The sequence below is a fragment of the Pezoporus flaviventris genome, unplaced genomic scaffold (assembly GCF_033815535.1).
Source record: "Pezoporus flaviventris isolate CSIRO_AGI_PZ_B2104156 unplaced genomic scaffold, CSIRO_AGI_Pfla_v1 ptg000041l, whole genome shotgun sequence".
Classification (NCBI taxonomy): domain Eukaryota; kingdom Metazoa; phylum Chordata; class Aves; order Psittaciformes; family Psittacidae; genus Pezoporus; species Pezoporus flaviventris.
Window position 1 is genome coordinate 4,550,228 of NW_026892589.1, and position 27,173 is coordinate 4,577,400.

Sequence of the window (27,173 nt, forward strand, 5' to 3'; positions counted from 1 at the left end):
CTGGTTTAGGTTACCCTGACATTTCACAAAGATAAGCAACACTGATAAGACTCTTTATTTCAAAATCTTTGCAATTAAATGAGTTCATGTCAGTAAGTCATACACTTTGACATACAAAAATAGCATGCTACTGATACAGTTGAATTAAATGGATTCTCCATGCAGGAGAAATTCACAGCATTATCAGTACCCTCTAGGAACTTTGCTTTTTCACTTCCAGGGTGCATTGCTGACCACTGCATAACAAATGTTGTTTGTTAATCAGCTAGCTCTGCACAGTATTAAGATTATCACAAAACCAGCCACTTGCATGCTGAATCCTCTCCTCCTGAGGTTTCTAATAAAGCACACACCAGGTAACCTGTGCTCCATTACCAGGCTAACAGTAACCTTCACGTACTGTGGATGGTGATGCTGAGCATGGAGAAATTAAAGCTCAAAGTTGCTTTGGCTGTGTCCGGGTGGCATAGGCCCCAGTGGAAAAGGGGGAAAAGATTCAGTGGTCTTTCCTGTCATCCACTGGAACAAATTTGCCTTCTACTGTTAACATGCCATTTAGTTAAAAGGCTAGTAGTCATAGCTTCAGCCTCTGGGTTGATGTTGGCCTTAGTCTTTTCTAAATAGCAACGGTTTAAAAAGTGCACGTTTCTATAACCTGTATATAACATACTGCTGCAGGAGTAAACTTGCTAATGCCAAGAAATTTAACAAGATAGGTGGCTGAGAGCCACTTCAAGCTTTCAAACTCCTCCTCATGTAAAGTGAGGAAACATTGACTCCTGGAGCCAAATGAATTTTCTCCTGCTTGTCACCCAACGAGCCACCATAACTGAAGTCATGGATGGGCTTCATCACTTGGAGGCAGTTTATCATCCCATCTTCCCTGATGACAAGCTAAGCATACAGGACTTGGCAAACTGGACATTTGTACAACAAAATTATATTCTATTTTCTGCAGTGCATACAAAGAAGATAAGTTTTCCCTTAGAAAATCAGAGCTAGTTAAAGCCTACAATCTCCTTAAAGTAGCAGAAAATTAGCTCAAGCGAGAAAGTAATATGAGAAATCTTTGAGAAAGCAGAAAGGCATGTCCACTCCAACAGGCTCTGGACAGCAAAGTCAGTTTTAAATGTCTGAGTGCCTGGGCCTGAAACAAGTTTATTCTCTAAAAACAATTAATACATTTAAAACTCAATGCCTCTTCTTCACTTTGGCACCAGTTTCTGTCAGTGCCGCATTTGATAGCTCCAAAGTGTTAAGATTTCAAACTCTTCTTGACATGGTGTTACAAGAAAGCTCTGAAGTTCTGCTGTAGGATGAAGCTTCAGCACAGAGCTTTGTCCCCAGCACATTCCTAGCATGAGGACAAAAGTCAGAGTCATCTTTTGAGCAAGATGAAATCGTTGCCAGTCCATTACAGGATGGCCAGGTTCGCACCTGGGAGGCAACCTGGGATTGCTTCAAAGATTCATAATACCTTTATACACAGTCAGTGCATAGATGTACTTCACTCGGTGCAATAAGAATTGGTCCTGAAGTATCTGAAACTGTTCACTAAATAGAGAAAGTAGTTCTTCAAGCATTTAGTGACAAAGCAACAATGAAGATACATTGCAGGGAATAAAAACATTTTGGCTGCTACCTTATTGCATCACACAAGGAAAAATATTCCCTGTCTTCTAACACCTTAATCGGTACTGCCTCTCATACAAACAAAATCTTTAAGGCCTGGATCAGAAAAATAGAACCATAGATTAGGAAGAGGACAAAGCTTTGTCCACTCTTGCTTCTCTAAAAGAAAATCCCAAGATGACCAGTTTCATCACATGGAATGTAGACACAGTGTTTTCAGATTTAAAATACAGTGGAAAGTCCATTTTTAAAGGGACAATGCCAGGTAAAAGAATTGTCTAACAGTAGAAAACCTGGATGAGTGTGATTTATTGTACTGATGCTGTCTACATTTTGCATATCTGAACTGTGAATCCATACTCGCCCCCTGAACTATTTGGCTCTCTACATTCACAGCTGCCTTTATTCAAAAGCTTCATCAGAGTATGTCAGAATAAAATAAATATGAGAACACATTCTTTATTCAAAGTCTGAAAACCAGACACTGCAGGTGCAAGGTCTGACTCAGCCTGTCACTGTCCCTTTAAATATAGCTAATCTCTACCCTTCCCCATTGCACCTGCATAGCCTTGGAGGGCTTAAAAGGGTTTAAGAATAAAATTACCCTGTGGCACATTGAGGGGAGAACATGAAAGACTACAGGCACAGGGTGGGTCCTCCATGAAACCTCCATGGCCAACATCTTTAAAGGCAGCTGTACCTGATACACCTCTGGTCATTCAATTCTCTTTCTGCATTCAGCAGCATGTCAGTGTACATCAAATACTCTCATTAACATAGCAATGACATTCTTCAGTTTTCCTCACCCAGGTCCTGCTGAGTGATACATACTTGCTAAATGAAACACTCCGTGGTGTGATAAGAGTCCCTTTGTGTAGAAAACCACCTTGCTGAGAGTTGCTATAGAGAGCCCAGGGCTTCTCCAAAACGGATTTTCTGTCCAGCTTTGAGGTGGAATTTGAAGTCCTTGGGTGCCTCAAAGATGAGTACAATTGTAGACCCTAAGTTAAATTCCCCTAAATGTTCCCCTTTCCTCATGGGGATCCCTTCCTTGTTGTTGTTGGATATGAAGCTGAAGTCATTGTAGGAACCTTTAGAGTAAGAAGGACTGTTGGTATGCAAGTCCTGTACAGAGAAAGAAGAAAAAGTTACTTGAGTATTTCAGTACTCTGTATTCCTTAGCACAGCTGTAGGCTGTGAAGATCGAGGCATTTAATTCAGGAACTTTCTTACAATTCAAAAGTGCAGTAGGAATATTTAAGAACCAGATGTTTATAGTGGAGATGACTCTCTTTAAATCAGTCCAAGAACAGCACTACTGTGAAATAGCTTCGTTTCAGAGTAACAAGATCTAAATGTTTCTTGCAATTTTTATTTTACTAATACCAACCTCAACCATCATGAAAAGCAGAAAGCTGCCTACCACAATCTTGCTTACCTGGTCAAAGTAGATGCGAATAGAGCCCACATTAGTTGCTCCTACAGCTGTTAAAGAGAAGAAGCCATGTTTCCAGTCACCTGTAAGGACAACCCGTTCATTGTGGCAGAACAGCTCCTTGATCCAGCGAGCAACTCCAGGATTCACAGACATCAGAGAGCCTGCAATAGTGAGACAATATTCAAGTTGTCTGGTTTGTAGCAGTACTGCAATGCTATCCAAATGGTATTTTCAATATAACAGTAGCTGATCCAGTCAACAATTCTGTCACTTAATTCAGAAAGAGAGGCAAATGGTAGGCACAGGGACTGAAAAACAAAGCGATACTAAAAACAAAGGGGTCATAGGAAAATGTAGTCCAGAAAGATGCGGTCTTGAGCAAGGCTCATATTACTTTGCATTTTATCTAGCTGAATCACAAGGGAAACCGAAGACCCCTTCATTTGTAAGGCTTGAATGCAATCTGGAACACCATCTACAGTTCTCTCTGTAAAAGAGCACAGGGTTTATATTTTCAAGCCTGTAAATGGTTCGTTTCAGGCTGGCTAGTACAGAAGAACCAACAAATTTTAAATTCATGCATATTTCTTTAAGTAATTTAGTCAGGTATAGTCACTGTACATGTTTCTAGCTATAAACTGCATCTGTTTTACTGCACTGAATCCCATAGTAGCATTTCACCCATACTCCTTCAATGCAATCAAGGTCTAACTTAAATCTGAGACTTATTTCTCCAGCATCATGGCAGGTCATTGACCCTCTTCTCATGGTGTTTAAAACCAAATCCAAGTACTTAGGTTTTCACTAGATACCAAGTTTTGTTATCTGCTGAACTAGAGTATGATGACCCGCAAAGAGGAGGACAAAACCATCTGATCCCAGCTCTAGTAACATAACCGTTTAGTAGCACGTTCTTTGCCAACCACAGGAAGTGATCATATTTTGGGCTACTCTCTGGTCTGCCCTGCAGAACTATCTGTATTTCAGGTACAAATTGAACAAACTGTGATTAGGAACAAGTCAGGTCAGCATGCATCAACACTAATTTCAAAGAACTAAACCTGCTTGAATACAGTATTACCATTTTCACTGTTTAGATGCGATTTGATCAGACAAACTATACTACTATAAAACTCAGTACCATTTGTGACACATAACTTTCTGACCATTGTCTAGCATGTGACTGTACAACTGCTCCACTGGTGTGTCTCCTTCAGCAGTGCCCTGTACCAGGTTTTCCCTCCACAGCTGCTCTGCGCTCATCTTCTAGGAGCGAAGACCTACCTGGGAAATGGCGCCGGTGTGACACTCTCCAGTCGGTGGGGGAGTGGAAGCAGTGATAATCCCCTGGTGCAAGGTAGATTACACAGTGGTAGAGCTCATTCCCCTCCTTTGTGACTAGTTGTTGCTGAAAAGAGTTACCAGGTGGGGCTGCAAAGAATGGAAAGAAAGGGTTAAAGATACTCTTCACAGTTACCTATCACAGATAGCCAGTCTAGCTTAGAATCAGTGCTAACAGCAGAGGACTGAATGCAGCCTACTTGTATTGTTGAGACTAAAAAAGATACACTTTTTCCACGAATCCAATATTTCAAAGTGTTTTTTAACCTTTACGACAACATTAGATCCTATATTAGGATCTAATTAGATCCTGTGAACCAGACAAGACACTCTAAAGCCACCGATGAGACAGAGAAACACTAAAACAGTGACATGTTTATCCCCAAATAAAACAAAAATCAGACCTGTTTTTGTTGCAGACAGTGTGAGAATGAGAGAGAAAAAGAGAGTAATCTCTTTTCTCATGATCTCAGAACACTGAAAGGGCAGAGCAGAATAAATGCAGAACTGATGCAGAACTCACCCTGGCTAAAATGCAGTTCCTCTGTAGAGATGCGAGGTCCCAAGAAGGATTCCAGGGAATAAGTAACCCCTTTTACTTGCTCCACTTCACAGTTTTTTACTTGTCCAAAATTAAGAATCTTTCCATCAGAGGGACTGATCTACAGCAAAGAGGAGGAAAAGGAAACACATCAGGAATTCATTTATTCCTCAGAAAGCAGACACGTTCCTTTGGGGCTGAGGGGAAGCTGGTGGTGTAAAGCTTTCATTTCCTTTTACTCACCACACTGTGCACACAGCAGACAGGCCGCGCTTGCGGTTTCAGCTTCCTGCGGAAGAACTCGCTGAGGTTTCTGTAGTGATGCAGATCTTCAACAGCTGCCTCCTTCATGTTCACCCCAAATGTCCAGATGTACAGGCTGTAAACAGGCTTCCGGAGCCATGTCGGCAGCTCCACCTGGTTCAGGCGACCCCAGGCTCGCGAGAGCAGGCGAGTCGGAACCGATTTGTACAGAGCAACCTAAAGGAAGAATCCCACCGTGTCATTTGGTTCTGCCCACTGACGGCTTTCTCTTACTTCCCCCCAGGAAACAGAAAGGCTCAGACTGTTTTTACCAGCCCCTCCCTTGCATTCAGCAGGTTGCACCACACACAGCCTGTAAGTCAGCAGGAAATTAGCACTGCTCTTCATCTGCACTCCCTCCGTTCTGATGAGGGACAGAATCAAACTTACTACAACCTTATACTGAAGCCAGGATTCTCCACCCCCTTGCAGGCTGAAGCTCCCCATACAAGTTACTGGAAACGGCCCAATGCGAGGCTTACATTAAAGCAGACAGATTTCACATGTGCTAGTAGAACACTCTTCAGAAGAGTAATTTCCACATCCCAGTATTGTACTGCTCTAATGACACTAGTATAGTCAAAGAAACACACCCATGTGGATACAGCTACACCGGTATAAACTTATGCCTTTACTCCTTCTCTTGTAACAATGGGAGCTGCTAATTGCAAGACTATAAAGTGACTTTATTCCTCCAGAAATACCCTTTGGACTTACACGAAAGCATGTTTCAGTGGCAACTGAATGAAACTGCGTGGATAAGAGGTATATATATGCTGCTGATGTAACTGGACTGATGACAGTGGCTTCCTGTTGGTAATTCTAGCAGATAACTCCTCTGGGGTTTGTGGTTATCAGCCAAGCTCACATGACCATGATGTGATACGGGGCTTGTGGACCAAGGGAACTGAACCCTCCCAAAGCGCTTCTGCAATAGGAGTAGTGATCTGCTGAACCCAGTACAATTTCTTTTTAACAGAACAGCTCAGCTACATGACTGGAAGTTGTGTGTGGGGGGTTTCTTAGTGAGAGGCATAATTCATTTTCAATATTAATTGTATCCTTCATAATTAAGTCTTGCAGAATACAGCCATAAACAAACAGAAGCACACGCTGGCCGAGAGCCTGTCCATCAAATACAGCAAAGTAAGATTCCACTCACAAATCACCATCCTGCGTCACATACAGTGATATTGCACAAGGAAAACACCAGCCCAATCTTTCTTCAGATAAACCTTATAAATGAACAGTACTTAGGTTGTGTAAGCTGAAGTACTGAAGAAAAAGATGTTTTGCCATTTTATGTGACACGTGTTATACAGTGTTAATTTCTAAAGTCACTTGCGCTCAGTTTAGTACAAATACTGAGAATATGCAGCTACAACTGTAAAATCACACAAACTGTTAGAAGTTGTTATTCCCTAGGAGCCCCTTCTCTCCAGAAGAGCCTGGTTTTCAAGCTGACGGCATCAAACAGAACAGGTGTTCAGTGAAATCATCTTAAGAATGGCAGTTTTGTGGCAGCTTTCAATCAAAGTATTTGTGTAGTTGTTACATTCTGGAATTACATGAATAACCACGTGCAAGGCATCCTGCAGCCTGCTCTCAACAGGGTCAGAGCAGAGATACGCATATCAGCTGGCCAGGTGGGATTAAAAATGCTCCAAGAACTTGAGGAACAAACTTTGAGCACAAATGACAGAAAGCAAGAGACCATTTCAGTGTGGCCAGCAATGGGAACTGGTGGAGGTTTGGTCTGTCTGACCTTGGCCCCAGTACTTTGAGGTGACTGAATGAGTTCCGAAGTTGTTGATTTTCCTGGGTAGAACACTGACTGTTAAATCCCTTGTCTGTGAAGCAATTGGACAGTGCAACTACGAAGAGTAAAAGCTGAAGGGAGGCATGCATTGCATCTGTCTGCTTCCATATTGTGATCACCAGCCTGTCCTTGGTTAAGGATCTCCGCCCCACTGCTGCCAGCTCCCTCCAGGATAAAACAGCCAAGGTACACGAAGCGCAAGAGACCTGCTCACACTTACCCTGCTCACAGGCCTCCATCCCACTCTGGTCAAGGGCTTAAGAGCACCGAAAGGCAGAAGGTAATAGAGAATAGTCAGAGGCCAAGAACGGAGTTTCAGAGCAGGCCTAGACATACAGCTTAGCTGGCCCAACCTTCGCCTCAGGGCCAGCTGGGGGAATTGCAACCTGCAAGATTACATACACAACATGAGGGTCAGCCATCGCAGCTTCAGAACCACCAGCTTCTGACAGCTGGGGATGATTTATTCCTGCTTATCTTAAACATTGGTTCTGCAAGTCTTTACTCCTCTATTTGGATCAGTTCTTCCCCTTCCCAAACCAGAAAACCAGTTTATCTTGAAAAATCCACAAAAACCCAACAAACACAACCAAAACCCAGACACATTCTCTATCCAAAAAAAATGGTCACACTTTGTGAATGACACCCTCAAAATTTAAATGCAAGATCACTTGCAGGTGATGCTTGAAAAGGAAGTCACAGCTAGTTCATCCAACTAACAACATGACATGGAAACTGGGACTTTAATAAGAACTCTTACTGAGGGACAATCTTATGGCAAGAACAGATACTCTGGATGAGAAATCCTTGAGACCTAAAAGAGGTCCCTTAGAGGGTTCACATGTTGAAGACATCTTGTCTAGACCGTGCCTCAAGTTGTATTTTGTATCACAAAAGATGCTGGAGTTAAATTTACACAGACCTGTTGGTCATTCTCTAACTCTGGGAAACAAGCACGCACTTAGAGACAACAGGAGTGGCACTCCTGAGTTAATACAATTTACAAGTAACTGATTCCAAAAGCTATCCTTCCAGGTCTTAAAACCTTCACTGGGTACCTCAATTCTGAACAGAGAATGTATGCACAAAGCCAATACTTCTAGTGCTGCAGGAGTCTAGTCTCCATAGGCCAGTAACCAGCTCCTTTGCCTCATAACCAGCTGCGTCTGTGGCTTTTTGTCACGTGCTTGTCCTGACTGAGAGGAAACTCATTTTGCAGACATGCTCCTGGGGAGAAACTGAACTTGTAACTCTCAGAGGGAAAAGCTGCTCACCTTCCTAGGCTCTGTGAGCCCCAGTTCAGATCCCTGCAAGAGCTCTGGGTAAGGGACCCTTCAGGTCCCCATTTATTCTTTGGCTTTTTACTCATGAAGAAGCCATTGGCACTTACAAGGTCACATGATCAAACTGAAGTCTGCCTATCTGTGGGCAAAATACTCACATCTTCTGGGCACTGACTTCGATGCTGGCTAACAGACTGTCCTCCCCATGCTGCTGAATGAAGGCAGCATGCCTGCAGCCAGGACACAGCTATGTGCACATCTGAGCTGGAAGCAGTATGCTCTGGCTGCTCTGAGCAGCTCTCTCTCTCACTGGATTATATGATACAAAGGATGAAGTACAAAGTACTGTGTATGTCTTTCCAGGATGGAAAGCTGGGAAATCAAAAGCAAACTTTCTTGCCAACGTTTTCTTTTCAAAACTTGCATCAGAATTAAAATTTCATGCAGACAGATACAACTGTCACCCCTTTGGGATGCAAACTGCTTTTGGCTCAGACTTCTGCAGTGACCACAGCTTTTTTCCTTCCAAGAATTAATTAATCAAAAACAAAGAGTGATCTGTGCATCACAATGCAAGGGGGAAGAAAAAACCCTGAGGAGATGAAGTGCTGCCTCAGCAGAGGTAAAGCTGCTTTCCTCTCAGCAGGAGGTGGGACTGACTACATGGGAATAGGAAGGGACACTTCACCTTCCTCCCATCCTTGCCACCTACCAGCCTATGATGTGCTGGAGGGCTGGCAGGCTGGGTTGGATCGCCAGGGCTGGGTTGCCAGTGGAGGTCCGGCTCCCCCTCCCGCTGCTCTCCCCCTCTTCACTGCAGTCGCTCATGGACCAATCCCTGCAGAGCTGCATCCTGGCAGCTCGCTCAAGCCCTCGGGCTTCTCACTGCCTTGGCCTGGTTTCAGAGCAGTCCCTCACTGTTTTTTCCATTCTCCTAGTGATGGAGAGTAGAAAGGAATGGAATGAAAGCCTCCTCATTCCCCGTCACATAACAGCACGCCCTTCTCTGCCAATTCAATGCATAAGGAGCTTTATAGTAATTAGGCCAAACAAAAGCGTTGCAGATGGCTGTCGCTCCTTCTGCCCAGAAACCCTCCCATCCTCCCTCCCTCCTTTCTCCCCTCAGTCACCATTCCTGCAAAGCAGAAAATACCGCACAGTACCTGAAGCGAGTTCTCCTATTTGGTGTACCCCCGGCAGAGCCAGCCAGGCCTGGACTCTCCAGCTGTGGGTGCTGGTCCCCGGCACAGCTGCTGCTGCCGCCGTTCCCTGAACGCAGCCTCCGGACATGAATTTTAACTTTGTGGAGGTTGTAGCAAGAGGGTGGAGGGTTAGATAAAGCTTTATAGCATCTCACCATTTCCCTGTGTGCAGATCTGGTCCCTGCAGGGTGTTTGACTGACACATCGTCAGGGTGATGGTTGGTTGCAAGGCTCAGTCTTTTTTCCTCTACCTCTCTTCCCTTTGCTTGCTCCGGCACAGGAGAGAGGCCACGGCGTCACAGTTCCCAATTCCCCCGCTGGTTTGTCTCTTGATTCCCCCTCTGTTTCCCACTTGAATCTCTGCTACGAGGGTTGCAGCTATTGCAAACAAACAGGCATTGTGTCATATTTCAACATCCCACTACAAAGCTGACTCTGCACAAGACAAAAACGAGCTGTCCGTATAAGCAGTCCTTGCTCCTTGCTAGTCGGGGTTGCCATTGAAACTCCAGTCTCCAAAGCCCACCCTGCAGTCCCAGGCTGCCAGGCAGAGATGCACCACAGGCAGAGGAGCAGCCAGATGGCCCTGCACTGCTAACCCAGCGCCAGCCTGAATCCGAGGCTCAGAGGAGGAGTGGCATAGAGAAGAGGAGGAGAGAATTCCCAGCTTCAATTCTGCAGTGCAGCAGCTACCACTAAAAGAGTTCTGGACTGCTGGGCCCCAAAAATCCTTTCCTGCTCTTAATATCCAGCTTGGAAAGAAGAAAACAGAAAGGAAAGGAACATTTCTGTTGCATAGCCCTTGCTAGACACCAACATCCATCTCCTGAAGTCTCTTTCCATCTTAAAAGACTTGCATAAGGAGCCCATAAAGGACATTCTCTACAAATACCCAGATACATAACAATGAAACAAGCCAGATTTAGGGCCAGCTTAAGAATCTGGTATGAAAGAAGTGTTAAAGTGCCTATTATGTGGCAATCAGTATTGTCACATTTTTACATCCAGTAGAACTAAAATACAAAACCCGAGTACAGGAAGTTTTGGGTTGGTTTGTTTTTAAAAACAGACAAAAGGCTGCAGTATTTCTATCTGAGTATTCTGAGTATACAGAGGGAAATTTCCCCCTTTGACCCTGCAGACCACATCTCAAACATGGATTTTCTGCACCTTTCTGTGACTGGATTTGGATTGTTAAGGGAGCCTGAAAGCAGAGCCCTGGTTCAGAAACTGCTGGCCAGCTAGCTACATCCTGCCTCAAGACTAGACCAAACACCCAGACCAGCTCAGGGGCTGGCTCTCCAGTGGCTGTTTCACTTCTGTTATCTTTGAAGGCTGGCTTAAAAAAAAAAAAAGAATTAGGATTTCCTTGTTTGCAAAGCTCTCTAAACACCATGGAATCTATATGCCCAGTAGAGTGGGTCCAAAAGAGCACTGGTGGGCTGATGTGAGGGCAAGGGTTGTATTGTATTAGAGACAAGGCTGGAGATGTGGGAGGGCCAGCAGGAAAAGCTAGAATTAACTAGCTAATGGCACCCCACTCCAATTTCCTTGCAAGGAAAATTCCCCATTTCCTCAAAAGGGGAATATTCTAGAAAGAATTTCATATTTTGCCTGACCTTCAATGCTAAATATTACAGATATTCCCTAGAAACACCTCTGGAGTGTCTGTATTAGAGGGCTTTTTTTCAGCCAGAAAACTGCTATACGGTGTTCCAGACCCCAGGAGGTTCCAAGAGCTCTGTTCATGCTGTTGTTTGAGCTCAATTTTAACAATTAAAAAAATTAAAAATCCAGCCAATTGAAAGAAGGTAAATCTAAGATCAGCCCAAAGCACTCCAAACCGTCTCCTTCCTCCCCAAGCCCTGTGCCAACTTTGTTTTCCTACTTAAAAATATCATTCTGTCTTTCCCTGGCTGGCACAAGAAACTCCTACACAACAGAAACGAAGCCATCTGTATAGTGAAACGATGAAAGCAGTTACCCAAAACCCCATCCAAATTCAAAGCAAAGCAAAAAGGAGCCCGGGGGAGCTGTTGCTCTGGATTTGCCTGCAGTATTAGAAATCACCACCATTAAATATTGGATGTAAATAGAAATGAGCTAAATTGACAACATGGTTTCTAAAGGCACTTCAGACCATGGTGAAAACCAGTTTCACACTGGACACGTGTCTTCACAGAACTGTGGAAGGGGAATTCCTAAGCTTGGCACAGGCAGAGCCAGGCAGGGGCAGAGCACCCCGACCCTCAGCTGCCCTTTGTGCGGCCAGGCTGGCACACTGCTCCCCGCCCTCATCTGCTCTCAAGACCTTCACCTATGCATGACTTTGCAGAAAGATACCAGAGCAAACAGAGGTCTTATCTACATTTTCTGTACTCTTCCCTATAAGGGTTAAGGGGTGTAAACCCACAAGCTCTTTCAGTAGGAATTCGATCTTATTCCCCAAAACTTTTTCAAGAAATGATGATATTCTGTATTGAACAGACCTGATTCTATGCAAGCATGGCACAAGTTAAATAGCTCACCTGCTCTGCTAAAACAAATGGACGATGGGTTCGACACCCCAAAGCACTGGGAACTACCAACCTTCAGTTCAGAACAGAAAGTGTGGTGCAGGAGAGATCACTCTCAAGGAAGGGAGAAATATTGCTGTTAAAAGCATTTGTTCTCCACTTGTTAGAAGAAAAATGAGTTCAGGTGGGAAAGAAGACCTATGTTTTTCCTAAGTTCTGTTCTACTGACCTCATTACATTGACCAAGAGGCAAATACCAGAGTTGTGCTTAAACGCTGGCATATGTGGCAAGTTGCCATCCCTGTTGTGGCTGCCCCAGAAGCAATGCAAGGTTCCTACAGTGTAAAAAGGCCAAAATTTAAAATCCACCCCGAGTTTTACACCATGGGGTAATGAACAAGAGCTGGTGATCAACCAGCTCAGGACAGTTGTATGCCTCTAAGGGCATCTCAATGGCTGGACTTGGGATGCAGGCGGTACCACAAAGACTGTTACTAGCTCAGACAGGAATTTTTGGTGGTTTGTAGGAGTTGGACATCAAAGAACCTCCCCACCTATTTGAAATCACCCAGAATCCCTTTTAGTCAATAAAATCAGCAGTTACCAGCAGGTATCAGCCCCTAGAGAATTATTATCCAATAGAGAACTGCTGATCTGCTAGGTATGCGACACCCTTCTGCGCCGTCAGCTCAAATACAGCATCAAATCCAGTGAGCCCATTCAACTACCATTACTACCTCAAGTTTTAAAGAATAATACAGCAAGGCATTTTCCAGAAAGGCCAATATGCAACTGAACTTCAAACCTCAGTTTTAAATCATAAGCATGAATCCTTAGGCTTGGAATGCCAAGTTGGAGCACTCAGAGTCCTCTGGTCACACTTTCTGCATTTGGTAACAAACTACTGTTTAAAAAATGCACTGGACACATCCAAACTCTGTATTCGCTTTAAGTGCCAGTAAAAATAAGGTCTTGCAATGAGGGCAAAGAGGTATTCGGTCACTGTTTATTCAGAGCCCCATTCCTTTCCCAGCAGTATGCATCATTTCAGACACATAACCCCTGCTCCCACCCAACCTTCTCTGGAGCCAGCCCAGCAAGAGGAACACGGGATGCTCCACACCCAGCCCAGTCCAGAGTTCCTGAACGCTGAGAGCACGACACAAGTCCTCTGAAGCTGCCGGGGAAACCCGAGTGCACGGATAGCAGCTGCCAAGGAAGGCCACGGGATTTTTAAGGAGCACACTCACTTCCAGCTTGGCTGGCATGAGCTGGGCAAGTGCACTGCTTCAGCTGACGGATTGCTGTGGAATAATGGAACAGACCGTGCTCTGCTTCAGCAACCCTTCATTTCTAAAACGCTTTACTTTTTATATCAAGAAGCCTTCTTATATTTTTTTAATTAATTTATTATGAAAAAAAGCCACTTTTGATCATTTCCCCCTAATTATACATAGATGGTTTAGTTCCGTTCTGTAAATAGAGGAAAAAAATCCAAAAGTACTTTTTTTAAGCTAGCCATAAAAGGTCTGGTGGTTTTTACAACTTAAACCTCAATTCTGTACAAAAAGCCTGTTGTATAATGTCACAGAGCTCATCTGTGAAGCAAGGAAGAACGTTTGATTTACTTTACAAAGGCACGCGAACACCGATGACACCTAAAATGCGCTGTATTACGTTAACTTTTGTACTAAGATTTTGCACATCACGGGGTTTCGGGGTTTGTTTTTAGACACAACGAACCCCCCGCGCTGGCTCAACACGTGTGGAGCGAGCCCCGGGCCCCGCAGGGCTCTAACGGAAGCACAAGCCGCGGTGCCTCTCCGCAGCGAGGCGGGACCGGCGGAAGCTGAGCGAGCCCCGCGGGAGTCAACTCCGAGAACGCCGCCCCAGGAGACTTGACTCGGTTTGAATCAGCCCCGAGCTTACTCATGGGAGAGCCGAGACCCTGCAACGTCTCTCCAACACTTCCAGCAAGCCACACACCGGGGATTACTCGCCCCTGGTCACCGGCCCTCGCACACCGGTCCTTACCTGGTGCCGGCCGGCAGCGCTCACCGCCCCGCCGGGTCTCCTTCTCCTCCTCCTCCCCTCTTTCCGCTCTCTCCCGCTGCCGCCCTTCTAAAGCAGTTTTCGGACACGTGAACAAAGCAGCGGACGGCAAAACCCCACCGACACCCCCAGCCCGGCCCGCTCCGCCCGCACCTACCTCCCGTCCCGCACTCCCGCCGCTGCCGGTGCCGGTCCGCGCCTTAAAGGAGCAGCGCGGTACCGGGGGCCCTCCCCCGCTGCCTCCCAGCCACTGGCGCTCGGCAGCCTCTGCCTTCCCGCAGGGCCCCGGCCCCCGAGGAGGAGGAGCCAGGGCAGGAGATGCGAAAAGGAAGGGAAGCCGGAGAGGACCGGAACACAGGGACAGCATCGGCGGGGCGGGCTGGGGGAGCTCTGCCCCGGGAGGCGCCAGCACTGCCAGGACACCCCGGGAACCAGACGTCCCTTCATCGCTGGGCTTCCTAAGGAGCCGCGGGGAAAGTGGCGGTGCCGGGGAGCAAGGCGCTGTGCGGGGCTGTACCCGTGCCCCCCGCAGCCTGCCGGGGCCCCGCGCTTGCCAGGGCAGGGAACGGGTGCGTTAACGCGGTCCGACACACAGAGCTACAGCCAAAGCAAGGAGTGCGCTGCAGTCTCACAAAGTGCTCCTGAAATCACTCTGTAACCCAGCAAGGTGCTCAGGAAGGTGGATGACATAGAAACCATTTACAGGGTCAAAAAGCCACCTCACTTCACCAGTCAGATTGATTTTCCTCATTTTTCCAGGACACCTCAGAAAACAATTCACCCCATCACACCCTTCACACATGTTCAAGTTGTTGGAATTTCACCACTTTGAACATTTTCTGACGCCTTTGCCATGCGCTCTACAAGATGTTTTTGCCAGCAGCATGTTTGCTAAACTAAAACTCCAAACATCAGAACACGGGAGCAAGAATGAAGAACAAGAGACCAACCCAGTGGAGATGATGTTTCATTCTTCCAAAGTTGGATTAACAAAATAATCAGAGATTTTTCCTTTATTAGCTCTTCCTTAAACTCGATGCACACCTCTTGCCATAACACTGAATGTCCATCTCATCTGGGCCAAGAAAAGCACCTCCTGTGTTGTACTGCCCAGTGTCCTCGGTTACATAAATACGAGCAGTTTTTAGTATCAATAGGAAGGGCTGTGTTGTTCTTACCTCTGAGAACCAAGATCCTACACCTATACTCAAGCACTCCTCCACTGTATCAAGTTGCTTTAGAAAACTGTGGCCCATGGCAGTAAGCTGAGGTTTGCCCAGAACACAACTGTGAATTAACCCATCATCTGTATGCTCAGATGTCACCACACCTCACTTCCCTTAGAGGCTCACTTCAGACTTCCTGCTGCGTGTCACTCCAACACACACTGGTTTTTGCTTAGATGAAACAGAGCCAACTACGGAAGCAAAGGACAGCTACAAAAGTTCCTCTCTAGAGAAAAATTCTTACTCATCCGGTCACTCTGTTCATCCACAGTAATTGTTCAATCCTGTATCAACACTGCCCCAGTGCCCAAGTGAGAAGACACAAAATGCCTCTAGTTAGCATATGAACAGTGTGTTATGCATGCAGATCCCAGCAGGAAATGTTCTGTGACAGCAAGGATTTGAAACAATAAGCTTCCATCCATCTGATAAATACCTACCTGTCTCCCTCAGAGCCGGCTGCATTACCTCATCTAATTAAATGAAAGCTGATCCTCACTGGCATTCACAGTGGGAGACATCCTAAGGCCTTAATCAGCTCAAGCTATTAGCTACACAGTGTCTCTAAGAAAATTAGAGGAAGAAAAGGTCTGGGCTAAAGGAACAACAGTTCTGTCTTTTCCCTGTGGAAGACTCAAGGGACACTTACACCAGGTTGTTTTCATCCCCGTTCTTTCATGAAGTACACAGGAGTACAGTCTACAATTCGATCAAAAACTACAAACACTTCTATAACAATATGTACCTCTGCTACAGGGAGAAGTCCCATGCCTGCCTAACACGATGATGATGATTTCCTACTTCATATCTCTGTCACCTGCTCAGAAGCAGGAAAATCGGCCTGGCACACAGAGCCATCATGTGGAAGATGATGCACGTTCACACATGCACACGAGGTTGGTACTGCACAACCAGAACTTCCCAGCAGCAGGCTTGGCAATGCAGCAGTTTCTTGTTCTATATTACTCTTTCAAAGCCCACTCAATTGCACATGGTCTCCTTTTGCCTATGCAAAGGCTTACACTGCTCCAAAACCAAGACAACACCCCTAATTGTGGTTCCAGGGATGCAGTAAAACAGAATAATGGAAAATGAAAGGTCAGCAAAAAAGACATTTTACTTTCCAAAAAGGAACAATGCAGCTCTTATATTTCTTGAATCCTTCATTGTTCAGAATATTTCTTGCAATATCTGAACACAGTTCCTCTCTTTCCTCAAAACTGTCAAGCTTCCTTTCTCTCCCACAGAAGCATTCAATAGAACTTAAGCCTATAAGGGAGGACTAGGAAACCTTACGTCTCCTACTGGTACTTGCTACGTTTGGAGACCTGCTTATCAGTTTGAAATTCTGTGTGTGATTCCCCACTGCAAAACCAGATCCTCCAGAGCTGTTTCATCAACAGCAATACTTGTAGCATCACCAAATAATAACAAACCAGCATAGTGAAAGGAAATTAATTTAATAAAGGAATTACTCAATTTCATACTTAAAAAGTATGAACAATAAGAAGATGACATTTGGTTTTGAGTATCAAAACTGAATTGACATAAATACTCTGTGGACGCTTACCAGTTCTTTTTTAATTGGAACATAAAACCTGTTTGAAATAAGCTTCAGCAGGAAAAGAATATTCGTAAGACAGAAATTCCTCAGGGGCTATCATGGCCTAAGCTTTTAGCATCTGGACTGTCTGGCATGTATCTGATTTGGGTCGCTAGTGAAAATGAATTTAGGGATTCCAGCCTAGTCCCCCACAGGCATGTGGCCAAACCACACACAAACTGGCAGTGTGCTCAGGAATGCAAAGAAATGGGATGCTAAAGGTCATACCGAAGCATCTCCTACATAATCGTATGATCCTAGAATGTTTAACTCCTTGTCTTCAGAAAAGGCCCTGAAGCAGGCATTCACCTGGCTGCTTGGAAGAATACCACATATACTTCAACTGTCTAACATGGAGTTAAACAATATCCTTAATATTTCAAATGAAATTCAGCAGTTAGAGGAAGTTATGAAGTTATTTCAATGCTGCAATGGATATTTGACCTATGAATCTGATACACATAGTGCAATTCCAAGGGAATTTCTAAACTCCTTGGAATCCAGAAGGAAAAGGCAAAAATCCCTCAGGATCACCAAGAGCCATTACAGACCTAAACGTTACCTATATAAAAAAAGTCTTGCTCTATATTCACAAAGAAAACAGGTAGATTTTTATTAACTAAGTATTAATTCTGTCTCAGCTTCCTTGTATATAAGAAGTATACATAACTATATATGTAAGTATGTAAGTATATATATAAGTATATATAAGGCATGAAGACATAGAGGAAGAAATGCCCCAAGCTGCACAGACTGAACAGCTAGTGAGAAGATAAATCCTACAACTACTGCACAAGCTGTACCCATAGCTAGAACTACTAGGACAAAAACTCCTCAGCACTGAATGGGTTTTGAATTTTATGATATGTAATTTTAGTCTTGCCTATTTTGATTTCTGTATTTAATTCTGTAAGCTGTATAATGTGCTTAATTTGCCACCTTGCAATGCAAGGTGGGGAAAATGAGAGAACGCATTGTTTTGAGCAGAGCCCCAGCTCCATCAGTTGCTGCAGATGCCTTTTGCTTTCTCAGGAGTGCAAGTGGACAACAGGCTGAAGATGAGTTGCATCATGCCTTGGCAGTGATGAAGGCAAACAGCACAGAGGAGCAGAAGCCAAGGGAAGGTCATTCTCTTTGCTTTTGTGCATCTTAGACCATACTGTGTCCAGTTTTCTTAGAATCAAGAAAGGTGTTGATGGACTTGAGCATGTCCAGTAAAAGGCCAGCAGCATGGTCAAAGGGTTGCAGCACATGGCCTATGAGGATGGGCTACAGGTATTGAGCTTGGTTAGCCTGCAGAAGACTTAGGAGGGACCTAACAACAACCCTCCAACAGCCAAGATGAGGTTGCTGAGAAGATGGAACCAGGCTCTTTACTGAGGGAGATGGAAAGACAACAGCCATAACCTGAAACAGGGAAGGTTCTAACTTTTTTAAATTAATATATATTTATATGTAAAAGATTTAACATAAATTTTAAATAGTATAATTTTTATAAACTATTTTATATATTTTCTATAAATTGTATTATTTTATATATATCATTAACTAACAAGAAAAATCTTTTTCACTATGAGGATAATTAAGCATTGAAACAGGCTGCCCACAGACACTGTGGAATTTCTGTCTTTGGAAATTTTTAAGACCCAAGTGCATAAAGTCCTGAGCAGCCTGGTCTGAAATGAGCACTCGCCCTGCTTTAAGCAGGAGGGTGGGCGACATGACTTCCATCTGAATGATTCAGTGCCTATCAAATACCTTTTTATTCAAAAAACACATAGTACCATCACTTGATTAACTACCCCTTCTACCTCCCATGTAACAAGTGTTTATAATGTGTCAGCCATACTAAAAGGTGGAGGAGACACCAGCAGCTCCTAATGCATCATTATATTGACTTCAGCCAAAATGACAGTTACTTAAGTGACAGAAACATTAGTTCCATGATTTGTCAAAAATGCATTGGCAGTAGAGGACAAATTAAACATTTCCTCATTGGAATGAGAGCAAAGGAGCTTTGCATCAAATGTGACAGAAGCAAAATTGCCCCAAGTTTCTTACCTCCCACTCACTTGCAAGCTTCACTGGCACCTCTATGCCCCTCTTCTCCAGCTGTTCCAACTTGTAATCCTCATATTTTCTGTATCCTGCGTATCCTCCTCCTGTAGCTACCAGAACATGGAAGGGGCGCAGGCGGAAGACTTGGCCTACCGAAGCAGTATGAAACTTCTTCCCGTCTGTAACAGAAAAGAAACCCACACTTCAGGAAACAGAACAACTACACAGTAAAGAAGAAAGCTATTATGTGCAGTGAGGGATGTCAGCTTAGGTGAAGAAAATGTAATTAGAAGCCTGTGACCCATAAGGTATGTATAAATGTTCTTAAGTACTCCTGTTACTGCAGCATAACAAGTTTCTGAATCTCAGCTGATGAACACGAACTGGTCATCTGTGGTTTTAGCCTTATCCACCATCCCATATCCCTCCAATGGTCTTTCCCCAAAAACATAAAATGAGCTCCCTGAAAGCACTGTGGAGAAATTCATAAGATGAGCTGCCTGAAAGTGTTATAATTGCTTTCCAACAATGAGATCTATGTTGTTACTATACCGAATGATCAGTTGCTGGGGAATAATCTGTAGTACTGTGAAGCTTCCTGCTCCTCAGTCATTAAAGTTTTCATTATAGTCAGGGAATTCCCAAAACACAGCTAACTGGAAGAAGGAAGGAAATGACGATCTGCTTTGGTGTAGGTTTGGTAAACAGGATAAGGAGGCATATTTCTGCTCTAATACAGCTCACCACAGGGGAAGTGGGAGAAGAGAAGACATCTAGTGTTATGAGTTATTTTTTATCAAGCACTACCAAGCTCCTCCTGCATAACACAAGCCTTGCATGTCATCTGTGAGATCCAAGTACACTGCGATGTCACTAAGCAACAGGACAGCCGCACAGGAAAGCGGTGAGAGCAGTGGGAAGTATTCCCCTTGCCAGATCTTGCGAGAAAACTAGTATGTTAAAGCTCAATGGTCTAAGGACTGTGCTGCTTCTACTTGTATTACAGGCAGTCTGAAGGTTCTCAGAAATGAGCATAAGTCACTACCAGATAGACAAAACCCCCAAAAGAACTAAGTCTCAGATACTGATTGGTGTAATTTCCACAACAATCATTAACAGGATGAGCCAGAATCAAAACCAATGGACTAAATCTTGTTCCACAGATGTCAGGCTTAGGGTTTGATAGTGAAACAATGCATTACCAACCAAAAGAATTCAGTAACACCAGATCTATTTCCAGGCATGCACAGAAACAAAGTGTAATTGCTCAGCAACTGGAGAAGCTTTAGCTCTAAGCAGTCGAGTTGAGTAAAGGCATCCATGATGCTGCAAAAAGATGCCCAATAAAAGTAATTCTCACTCACATTTTGGTTTACCAAAACAATGGTTTTGCTCATTTCTTTCCTACATATGATTTAAAACATTGTTTGAATTGTATGTCCTAAAATACACAATATGAAAACAGCTTTATTCTTACTAAAAACTAAAAAAATCTTATTTTCTAGGGGAAAAAACGCCAACCAAACCAACCAACCAACAAGGTAGCAACTACAGTTACAGTTAAGATCCTAGAAAATATTCTGCCCTAAAGAGCAATGCTCAGTAAAGGACAAGTATCATTTAGAACACCTAAATGCTTTTTAAAGAAAGAACTTTATTTATTTTGAATTTACAAAGACTTTACAACCTTTAACTTTGCATCACTATTTCAACAGCAGTGTTTGTACAGAGACCTATGATACTCTTTAGCCCTAAAGCCTTGAACTCCCTTCTCGCCACATCTTTGGTTCTAAGTTAGCAAAGCTGCTCAGCTATTTCATCAGAGATCAGCAAATTCCCAAACCGAACCCCTGAGTGAGAAAAGCTCTTTCTGGCCTGTCTTCAGGGAAAGGCTGTTTCCCCTTCAAGAGCCTCTATTGATTACACCAACCTGAACCTTTCTCTTCCTATGCTAGAGACTGAACCATTTGAGGTTCCACAGGCCACAGCAAACAATTCATCAATAAATGATTTGAAGAGTTGACTTTTCCCCATCTCCAGTGCTAATGATGCACTTCTGTAACTGGTATCCAAGCCATGATGCAGAGGCATCTAACACGCCTTTGTGAAGGGGGTTTTGCCCTGACAAATAAAATTCCACGCCTTTCCTACAGAAATGAACTTCACACAAGTTTACAAATTCCAAGACAAAAAGATCAGTTAACGATTCTGGCAATGAGCCCATGTTCAGGCAGTTGGGGCTGGTTAGAGATTTCAGCCAAACATCATGTCCTCTAATGATACTAACACTAGAGCAGCCCTTTAGCAAGCAGCATGAGAATGTGAGGAAAGCTCATGCCTTGGCACATGAGCCAGTAGAAACAAATCTGGGACAAGAGGAAAAAGATGTGGGACTTTTAACATACTAGTAACATTTTTAGATGCTTTGAACCCTAAATCTGAACTCCTTCCAGATAAGGCGAACATGTTTCAGATTTCTCTTAAACATTATGTATATTTAGCAAATGAGAATGAAAATAAAGTAATAATCTCCTTCTCTGGAACAGATGAAAATGACTCATTCCCTCAGAAGCATTAAAAAAATGGAGGGTGAGAAAGCAAAGTGCGTAATCAAAGGCAGTCAGAGGCAATGATCTAAAGATTGCTTTGTTACTCTCACCAAATAAAGTATTTCTTCTAGGAAAAGATACAAGCACTTAGAGGAGACCACTTATAAGGGTAGAGATAAAAGTAGTTACCTTTTCCTCCTAATTACATCATTTGCAAGTCGTCTAGATTTAAATCCAAATCAGAATCTAAAATATGCCTTTCCAGCTTTAGCCAATACTGCTCTAGAAGCTACAGCATCTAAACTGCTGTCTAGATTTGCATCTCTGCAAGGCTCCTCAGACCTATAAAATCATTGTGGGACAGATAGCGCATCTAAAAGGACAGAGAAGAAGCTTTTAGCCATCGCTTGGGAAGCTCTTTATCCAAAATGGTCCTCTTGTAGCAATAAAAGTAAACATAATAAATAAATAAATAAAACCCCACAAAACCCCATGGAAATTATTTCCTTTAACAACATTTGTTATCCAAGTATTCCAATAGAGCTGAGAAAAATGAGGAATCTTATGAAATAGGTAAATACACTTCTTTTAGTACCTGGAAAATGTAACACCAAAGGAGTAAAGCATAATTTCAAGCGTGTGTCTATGGAAATGCCATGAATTGAACAGGTCTCTGATGCTAGATTCCCACTTCTGCTTTAATCTGAAGAACTTCATATTCACCAGTATGTGACTGTAATTTGCCCAACTTTGAGTAACCCTGAATTTAAAAGCACTGTGTAGATACAAGCCTTCACTTACCACTGAAGAACGTCCTAGAAGGTGGATGCTTCCACAGGACTCCAGTTTTCAGAAACAGGTTCTCATGTATAAGGAAGTTACAGCTACTCAGCAAACTGCAAATACAACAGACAAGAAGCAGTTGCTTAAGTAAAACGTTTAGTGGTGCATTAATTTAAGCAGTTCGATAGCAGTGATATCTTCTATTCAGAGGCTGAATAACAGAAGGAAAAATCTCCTCAAAGTATCCTAAAATTTCCAACGAGCATATTCCTTCCTGGCCTGCTTCTTCCCTAAAAAACGAAACCAAAACTAAACAACTGACAATCCAACTGCTCCTGCAGATATTTAGTTAATGCTGCATCTGTTTTATCTTTTCTTTTTCTTAACTAATATTGACATATGCTCCTCTTGAGCTTAATTCTACTGTAACAGTAATACTTGTCTGAGTATCATATGTGCTGATCTTGGCAACAGCCGTTTTTGGGCGACTAGTTCTGTTGACATTATGTACCATATTTTGGCCTGTTTGGAGTTCTAAGATGTGATTGTGAATACAACCCAAGTGTTTTTTTAAAAAGAAAGCTGATATCTCATTTCATCTTGTTTTATGCAGTGCCCTGGCTTAAATGTTTAGTAATCTCTTTGGGTCTGTTTTTTAAATAAGTGAATCTAGAACTGATGAGCATAACTACTCTCTAAATCTGCTTCCAATTTAACATAGACCTATTTTATCCAACAGCATGCAAACATCTCCTTTAAGGTCAGTAAATAACTTGTATTTTGCTGGGGAAAACAAAAACGTTTAAAACAAGACTGCTCTACTTACAAGGTAAATACATAGCACAAGCATCATCATCTTCTATAACAACATAGCTAACAAGCATTTACTTCCATCCAAAGATAATGTTTATAATGGGCCAAGTTGAAACCAGCCATGCTGATCAAAACAAACTCTGCTTGCAAATGTGATGGTAAATTTTTAATGATCATTTAGTGCTTGGGATTATTCCATCTCCCCCAGGCTGCTACTCAGGTGTGTCATTCAGGAAGCTCCTACAACAGCAACCATCTTAAGAGACACTTCTGAATTGGGTTCCTGTACCTCTTTCCTCACCACGCTGGTGGGGAGGAGGAGTACATAGGAAATGTATGGATTCCAAGAAGTAATGTCATTTATTAGGCCAACTAGTATAGCTGGAAAAGTAAAAAGGCTGCCAGGCACGGAAGCTCTTCTTTAGAGTGTCTTACCACTCTGTATGCTAGTGACCTGTGAGTGGTTCTGCCACTCCAAAACCACCCAGACTTACAACTGGCCAACACAGGCAAAAGGTTCAACCAGGATTTTTCATATGTTTAATATATAACGTTTCCTTTCTGATTTCTAATAATCTGAAAAGGATACATCCAATTGCGCACGAACTATTCATGTTCAAAGTCTTCATATAAGCACATGCAGCCAAGTTCTTGAAGAACACGTGGCAACACTGCATCCTGCTGTCAGACAGGACTCCAGGTTCAAGCCAGGGCAGGAGAGGGGCAGTGTTCTCACGCCAACAGGCTCAGTCCCTTGGGAAGAACCAGGTCTGGCAGGTCTTTGTGCAACCCGTTCATTCCCAGGATGCAAATGCCACAGCTGAGATGCCTTCATTTGGCCCTCTAACCTTTCATCTGCTCTTGATGAGATACATGCTGAGTACAGAATTACTTCATTAGCTTACAAGCTATTGCATCATTTAGGGCCACTCAATTCAAGGAAGTGGTTATTAAGAACATTTAGAATTAATTTCAGGTGTCTAATGAGTTACACATAGACACCTCTTTACTTAGAAGGGTCTACAAACAGCACATTTCTTGTCCAGAAATCACATAGTGATACTAGCAGACACTTGCTAACAATATTTTAATGCTAGCCAAGGACAAACAGCTGCAGTTTTAAACTATCTCCATAGCATGGTGCCAGTAATATCTCACTCTGCCCTTCAGCTTCACAGTCTCAATTAAACTCATTGCATTAACCCAAACGTGTCAGGACAGTCCCTCCCCAAAACATGGATTCCTGTGACCAGGTGCTAAACATACCACACTGCCACATCATCTACCAGGGTATTATTTCCTTAGCAAGGCAGAAAAAGCAGCCCACACTGCTGCAGTACCTGTATATTTTACATAGCAACAGAATGTAATTTTAGATGAACATGGAGGTCAGCTGATCTGCTTGGGTCATACACCAGACCTACACTAATTTGTGGTATTACAAGGCCTGTCTTACAACATATTAAAACACCTGGGATAAAAGGAGTTCTTGCCCATGATAAAATGGAGCCTGTGGGCTGTTTCCCAGGGATTAAAGAAACTAAGAACTAATCCAGTCTGGACTGGACTTAAATTTACCAGAAAAATCTTAAAACCGCAAAAAGTCTGGGAAAAACCCCAAACAATGTAGCTGCAGCCTAAAGCACTAGTATTCTCAACACATATATTAGCTTGATACATAATAACCTAAAAAGATAAATGCACATCCACAACAAAACTGGCTGCACTGGCTCCACAGGAGCACCAGGAGCTGTGTGGTTGCCAGGGCAGGGTATACCGGGTATTTCAGCACACAGATCATCCCAGAGGAAGGACACAGCTAACTGCAGGCCCTAAGCTCTTACTAAAACTGGTTTTGGTGCCTAACATGAGAAAATCACTCTCCTCCTTACTCTGAAATCTGAAAATCGGTAAAGATGACAAGACTGAGCAGTTTGTTGCCCTCCTCACCTTCCCTGCTCCTGACAGCCTGCTCTTGATGGGTTCAAGGGTGCAGGACAGCACTGCCTCCCTGGCCCCACCACCCAACCGGAGGGTGCTGGAGCAGGAACTGTGGGGTCCATGTTAACTTCAGCCCCTCGGTGACCGGTCATCACAGGTCAAGGGACAACACCACCCTGACGCCAGACAGCAACATGCTCTGCACATGAAGCGTCTTCCCCAGGTTTTGAGAGAGAAGGTGGAGTAGGGGGACCGTGTGTTCTAAGAGCAAATTAATACCCTAGAAACAGTACTCTTAAAACCGATCCGTTGCTATGAAAAGCTTAAGAAGCACATCCGCAGAGGGCAGTGGGTTACACGCGGCCCCTCACAGACCGTACCCCCGTGATTACATAACCTTGGGGGCAGCAGCTGCTCCGTGGGCCCATTTCCATAAACACTTACACACGGACAGCTACTGACTATGAGAACGCGCTAAACTGCACGAGGCCATACGCTTTTCCGTCTTAAAATAAAATGAAATCCGTTCATCTTTCCTTCCAGCTCGGACACCGAGCACAAGCGTCCCCGCACCTGCCCAGGGCCGAGGCACCAGGCACGACCGCGTCTTCGCCCCAGCAGGGAAACGCCAGCGATCAGAGCAGTCAGGGCGGAGGGGGCGGCTGCGGCCCCCGGCCGGGGGGAGGCCGAGCTACAGCACAGCTCCTCCTCACGCCCCCCGGATACCGGCTGTCAGACAACCGCTACCGCCTCCCCCGAGCTCTGCCGGGCCTGGACATCCCCAGCCCCCTAGCCACCGGGCAGGGCAGCGCAGCGCCGTACCGTACCGTACCGCCTGCCGTACCCGTACCTGCTCCGCCGCAGAGCGCACACACCGGCCCGCGCCATGGCCGCCGCCATCTTGCCGCACCAGCGCCGTGCCCTCTGCTGCGTCCTGCGCGTGAGGGCGGGAGACAGTCGAGGGGCGGAGCCAGGCGGGGGCGAGAGGGAGGGGTGGGCGGGGCCGGTGCGGCTGAGGGGAGAGTGGGGTGAGGCGGGATGGGGTGTGAGGGGAGGCCGTTACCTGAGGGCAATATGAGTGTAGGGACGGGACCATTCCTCAGGGCAGATATGGAATGGGACACGGGCACGAGGCTGCACCCGAAGCTGGTGAGGGTTCTCTGCGGGAGTAGTGCTGGGACAGGGCCGGCCCTGAGAAGCCTGAGGGCCATTGCCCATAGTTTGGGGTCAGGGTGGTCCCTGAGGATCTGTGGTATGGGGACAAGGCTGCTCCACAAAGGCAGTGTGTATGGTAGCAGGATACAGCTGTTGCCCAAAGGGAGGTATGGTTAGAGGAGAAGATTGCTTCTTGAGGAGCTGAGGATGAGGCAGTTGGGGTTCAGCTGCTTCTCAGCATTGCTGTTGAGGGGCAAGTAAGTCCTTGACCACAGATGTGGGAGCAAGAGGGATGTCAGGGCAGAAATTATGTGGATGAGGGACACACTTGACACAGGACAAACACAATGCTGCTCCTGCAAGTCAGATGTCGCACAGGGTAGTGCAGTAACATTTGTTCCTACTCTGGTGTCCCTTACCTGGATCCTGGTAGCACAGAGGGGAATTCATAGAGATTATTTGGTTTCCACCCTCTCAGATGCATCCCCTAGACACATGCATGAATGCTGCATTGCTGGGAAGAGGCTAATTACCATTTTCTGAGGCTGTTCTCACCCTATGGGGGTAGTTTCAAAGGTTGAATCAGTAGGAAAAGAATTCCAGAGTCCTGCTGCTGTGTTTCTGCATCCTCAGCGCTTCAGGACATGATCCTCTCAGCAGACCTGATTACGTTTGTGATTAATGCCTGTTTGTTTTCCTGATGGGCCAAAATAAAGTCTACAACACCTTCATGTCATTCTGGTTCTGACATCACCACAGCAGCACAGCAACTGTGTAAGTACCTTAAATGTATACAGGACACCTTTTGGTTTTAAATTTGTAGCATCTGAGCAGAGATCCAGATGCAGCCCTCATGCAATAGCAGTAGTATCAGCTGGCTGAGTTGTTGGGAGGTACATATATTGTGTTCATAATGGT

General features: G+C 44.4%; 1 protein-coding gene across 7 annotated transcripts; it reads right to left on the reverse strand.

The window, feature by feature from the left end:
* Positions 1-32: 32 nt before the first annotated feature.
* PISD (phosphatidylserine decarboxylase) lies at positions 33-26,048 on the reverse strand. Of its 7 annotated transcripts, none has more exons than XM_061465911.1 (8): positions 25,951-26,048; positions 22,365-22,459; positions 19,018-19,193; positions 5,196-5,432; positions 4,935-5,073; positions 4,355-4,501; positions 3,071-3,231; positions 33-2,757 (listed from the first exon to the last, which is right to left on the reverse strand). In XM_061465911.1, the coding sequence occupies exons 1-8, from the start codon at positions 25,998-26,000 to the stop codon at positions 2,533-2,535; spliced, it is 1,230 nt and encodes a 409-aa protein (XP_061321895.1). In that variant the 5' UTR covers positions 26,001-26,048; the 3' UTR covers positions 33-2,532. The 7 variants fall into 7 exon arrangements, with proteins under 7 accessions (XP_061321895.1, XP_061321893.1, XP_061321892.1 ...); XM_061465909.1 differs by lacking the exons at positions 22,365-22,459; positions 25,951-26,048 and adding exons at positions 7,295-7,460; positions 9,521-9,937 and having other exon boundaries at positions 19,018-19,155; XM_061465908.1 differs by lacking the exons at positions 19,018-19,193; positions 22,365-22,459; positions 25,951-26,048 and adding exons at positions 7,295-7,460; positions 9,521-9,937; positions 14,110-14,263.
* Positions 26,049-27,173: the final 1,125 nt, after the last annotated feature.

Coding starts and splice junctions, on each gene's coding strand:
- PISD (XM_061465909.1), bottom strand. CDS start 9,717: ATGGTGAGATGCTATAAAGCTTTATCTAACCCTCCACCCTCTTGCTAC. Junction 7,461..9,520: donor AATAGGAGAACTCGCTTCAG/GTACTGTGCGGT, acceptor GTAATCTTGCAG/GTTGCAATTCCCCCAGCTGG. Junction 5,074..5,195: donor TCTGCTGTGTGCACAGTGTG/GTGAGTAAAAGG, acceptor TCTTTGCTGTAG/ATCAGTCCCTCTGATGGAAA.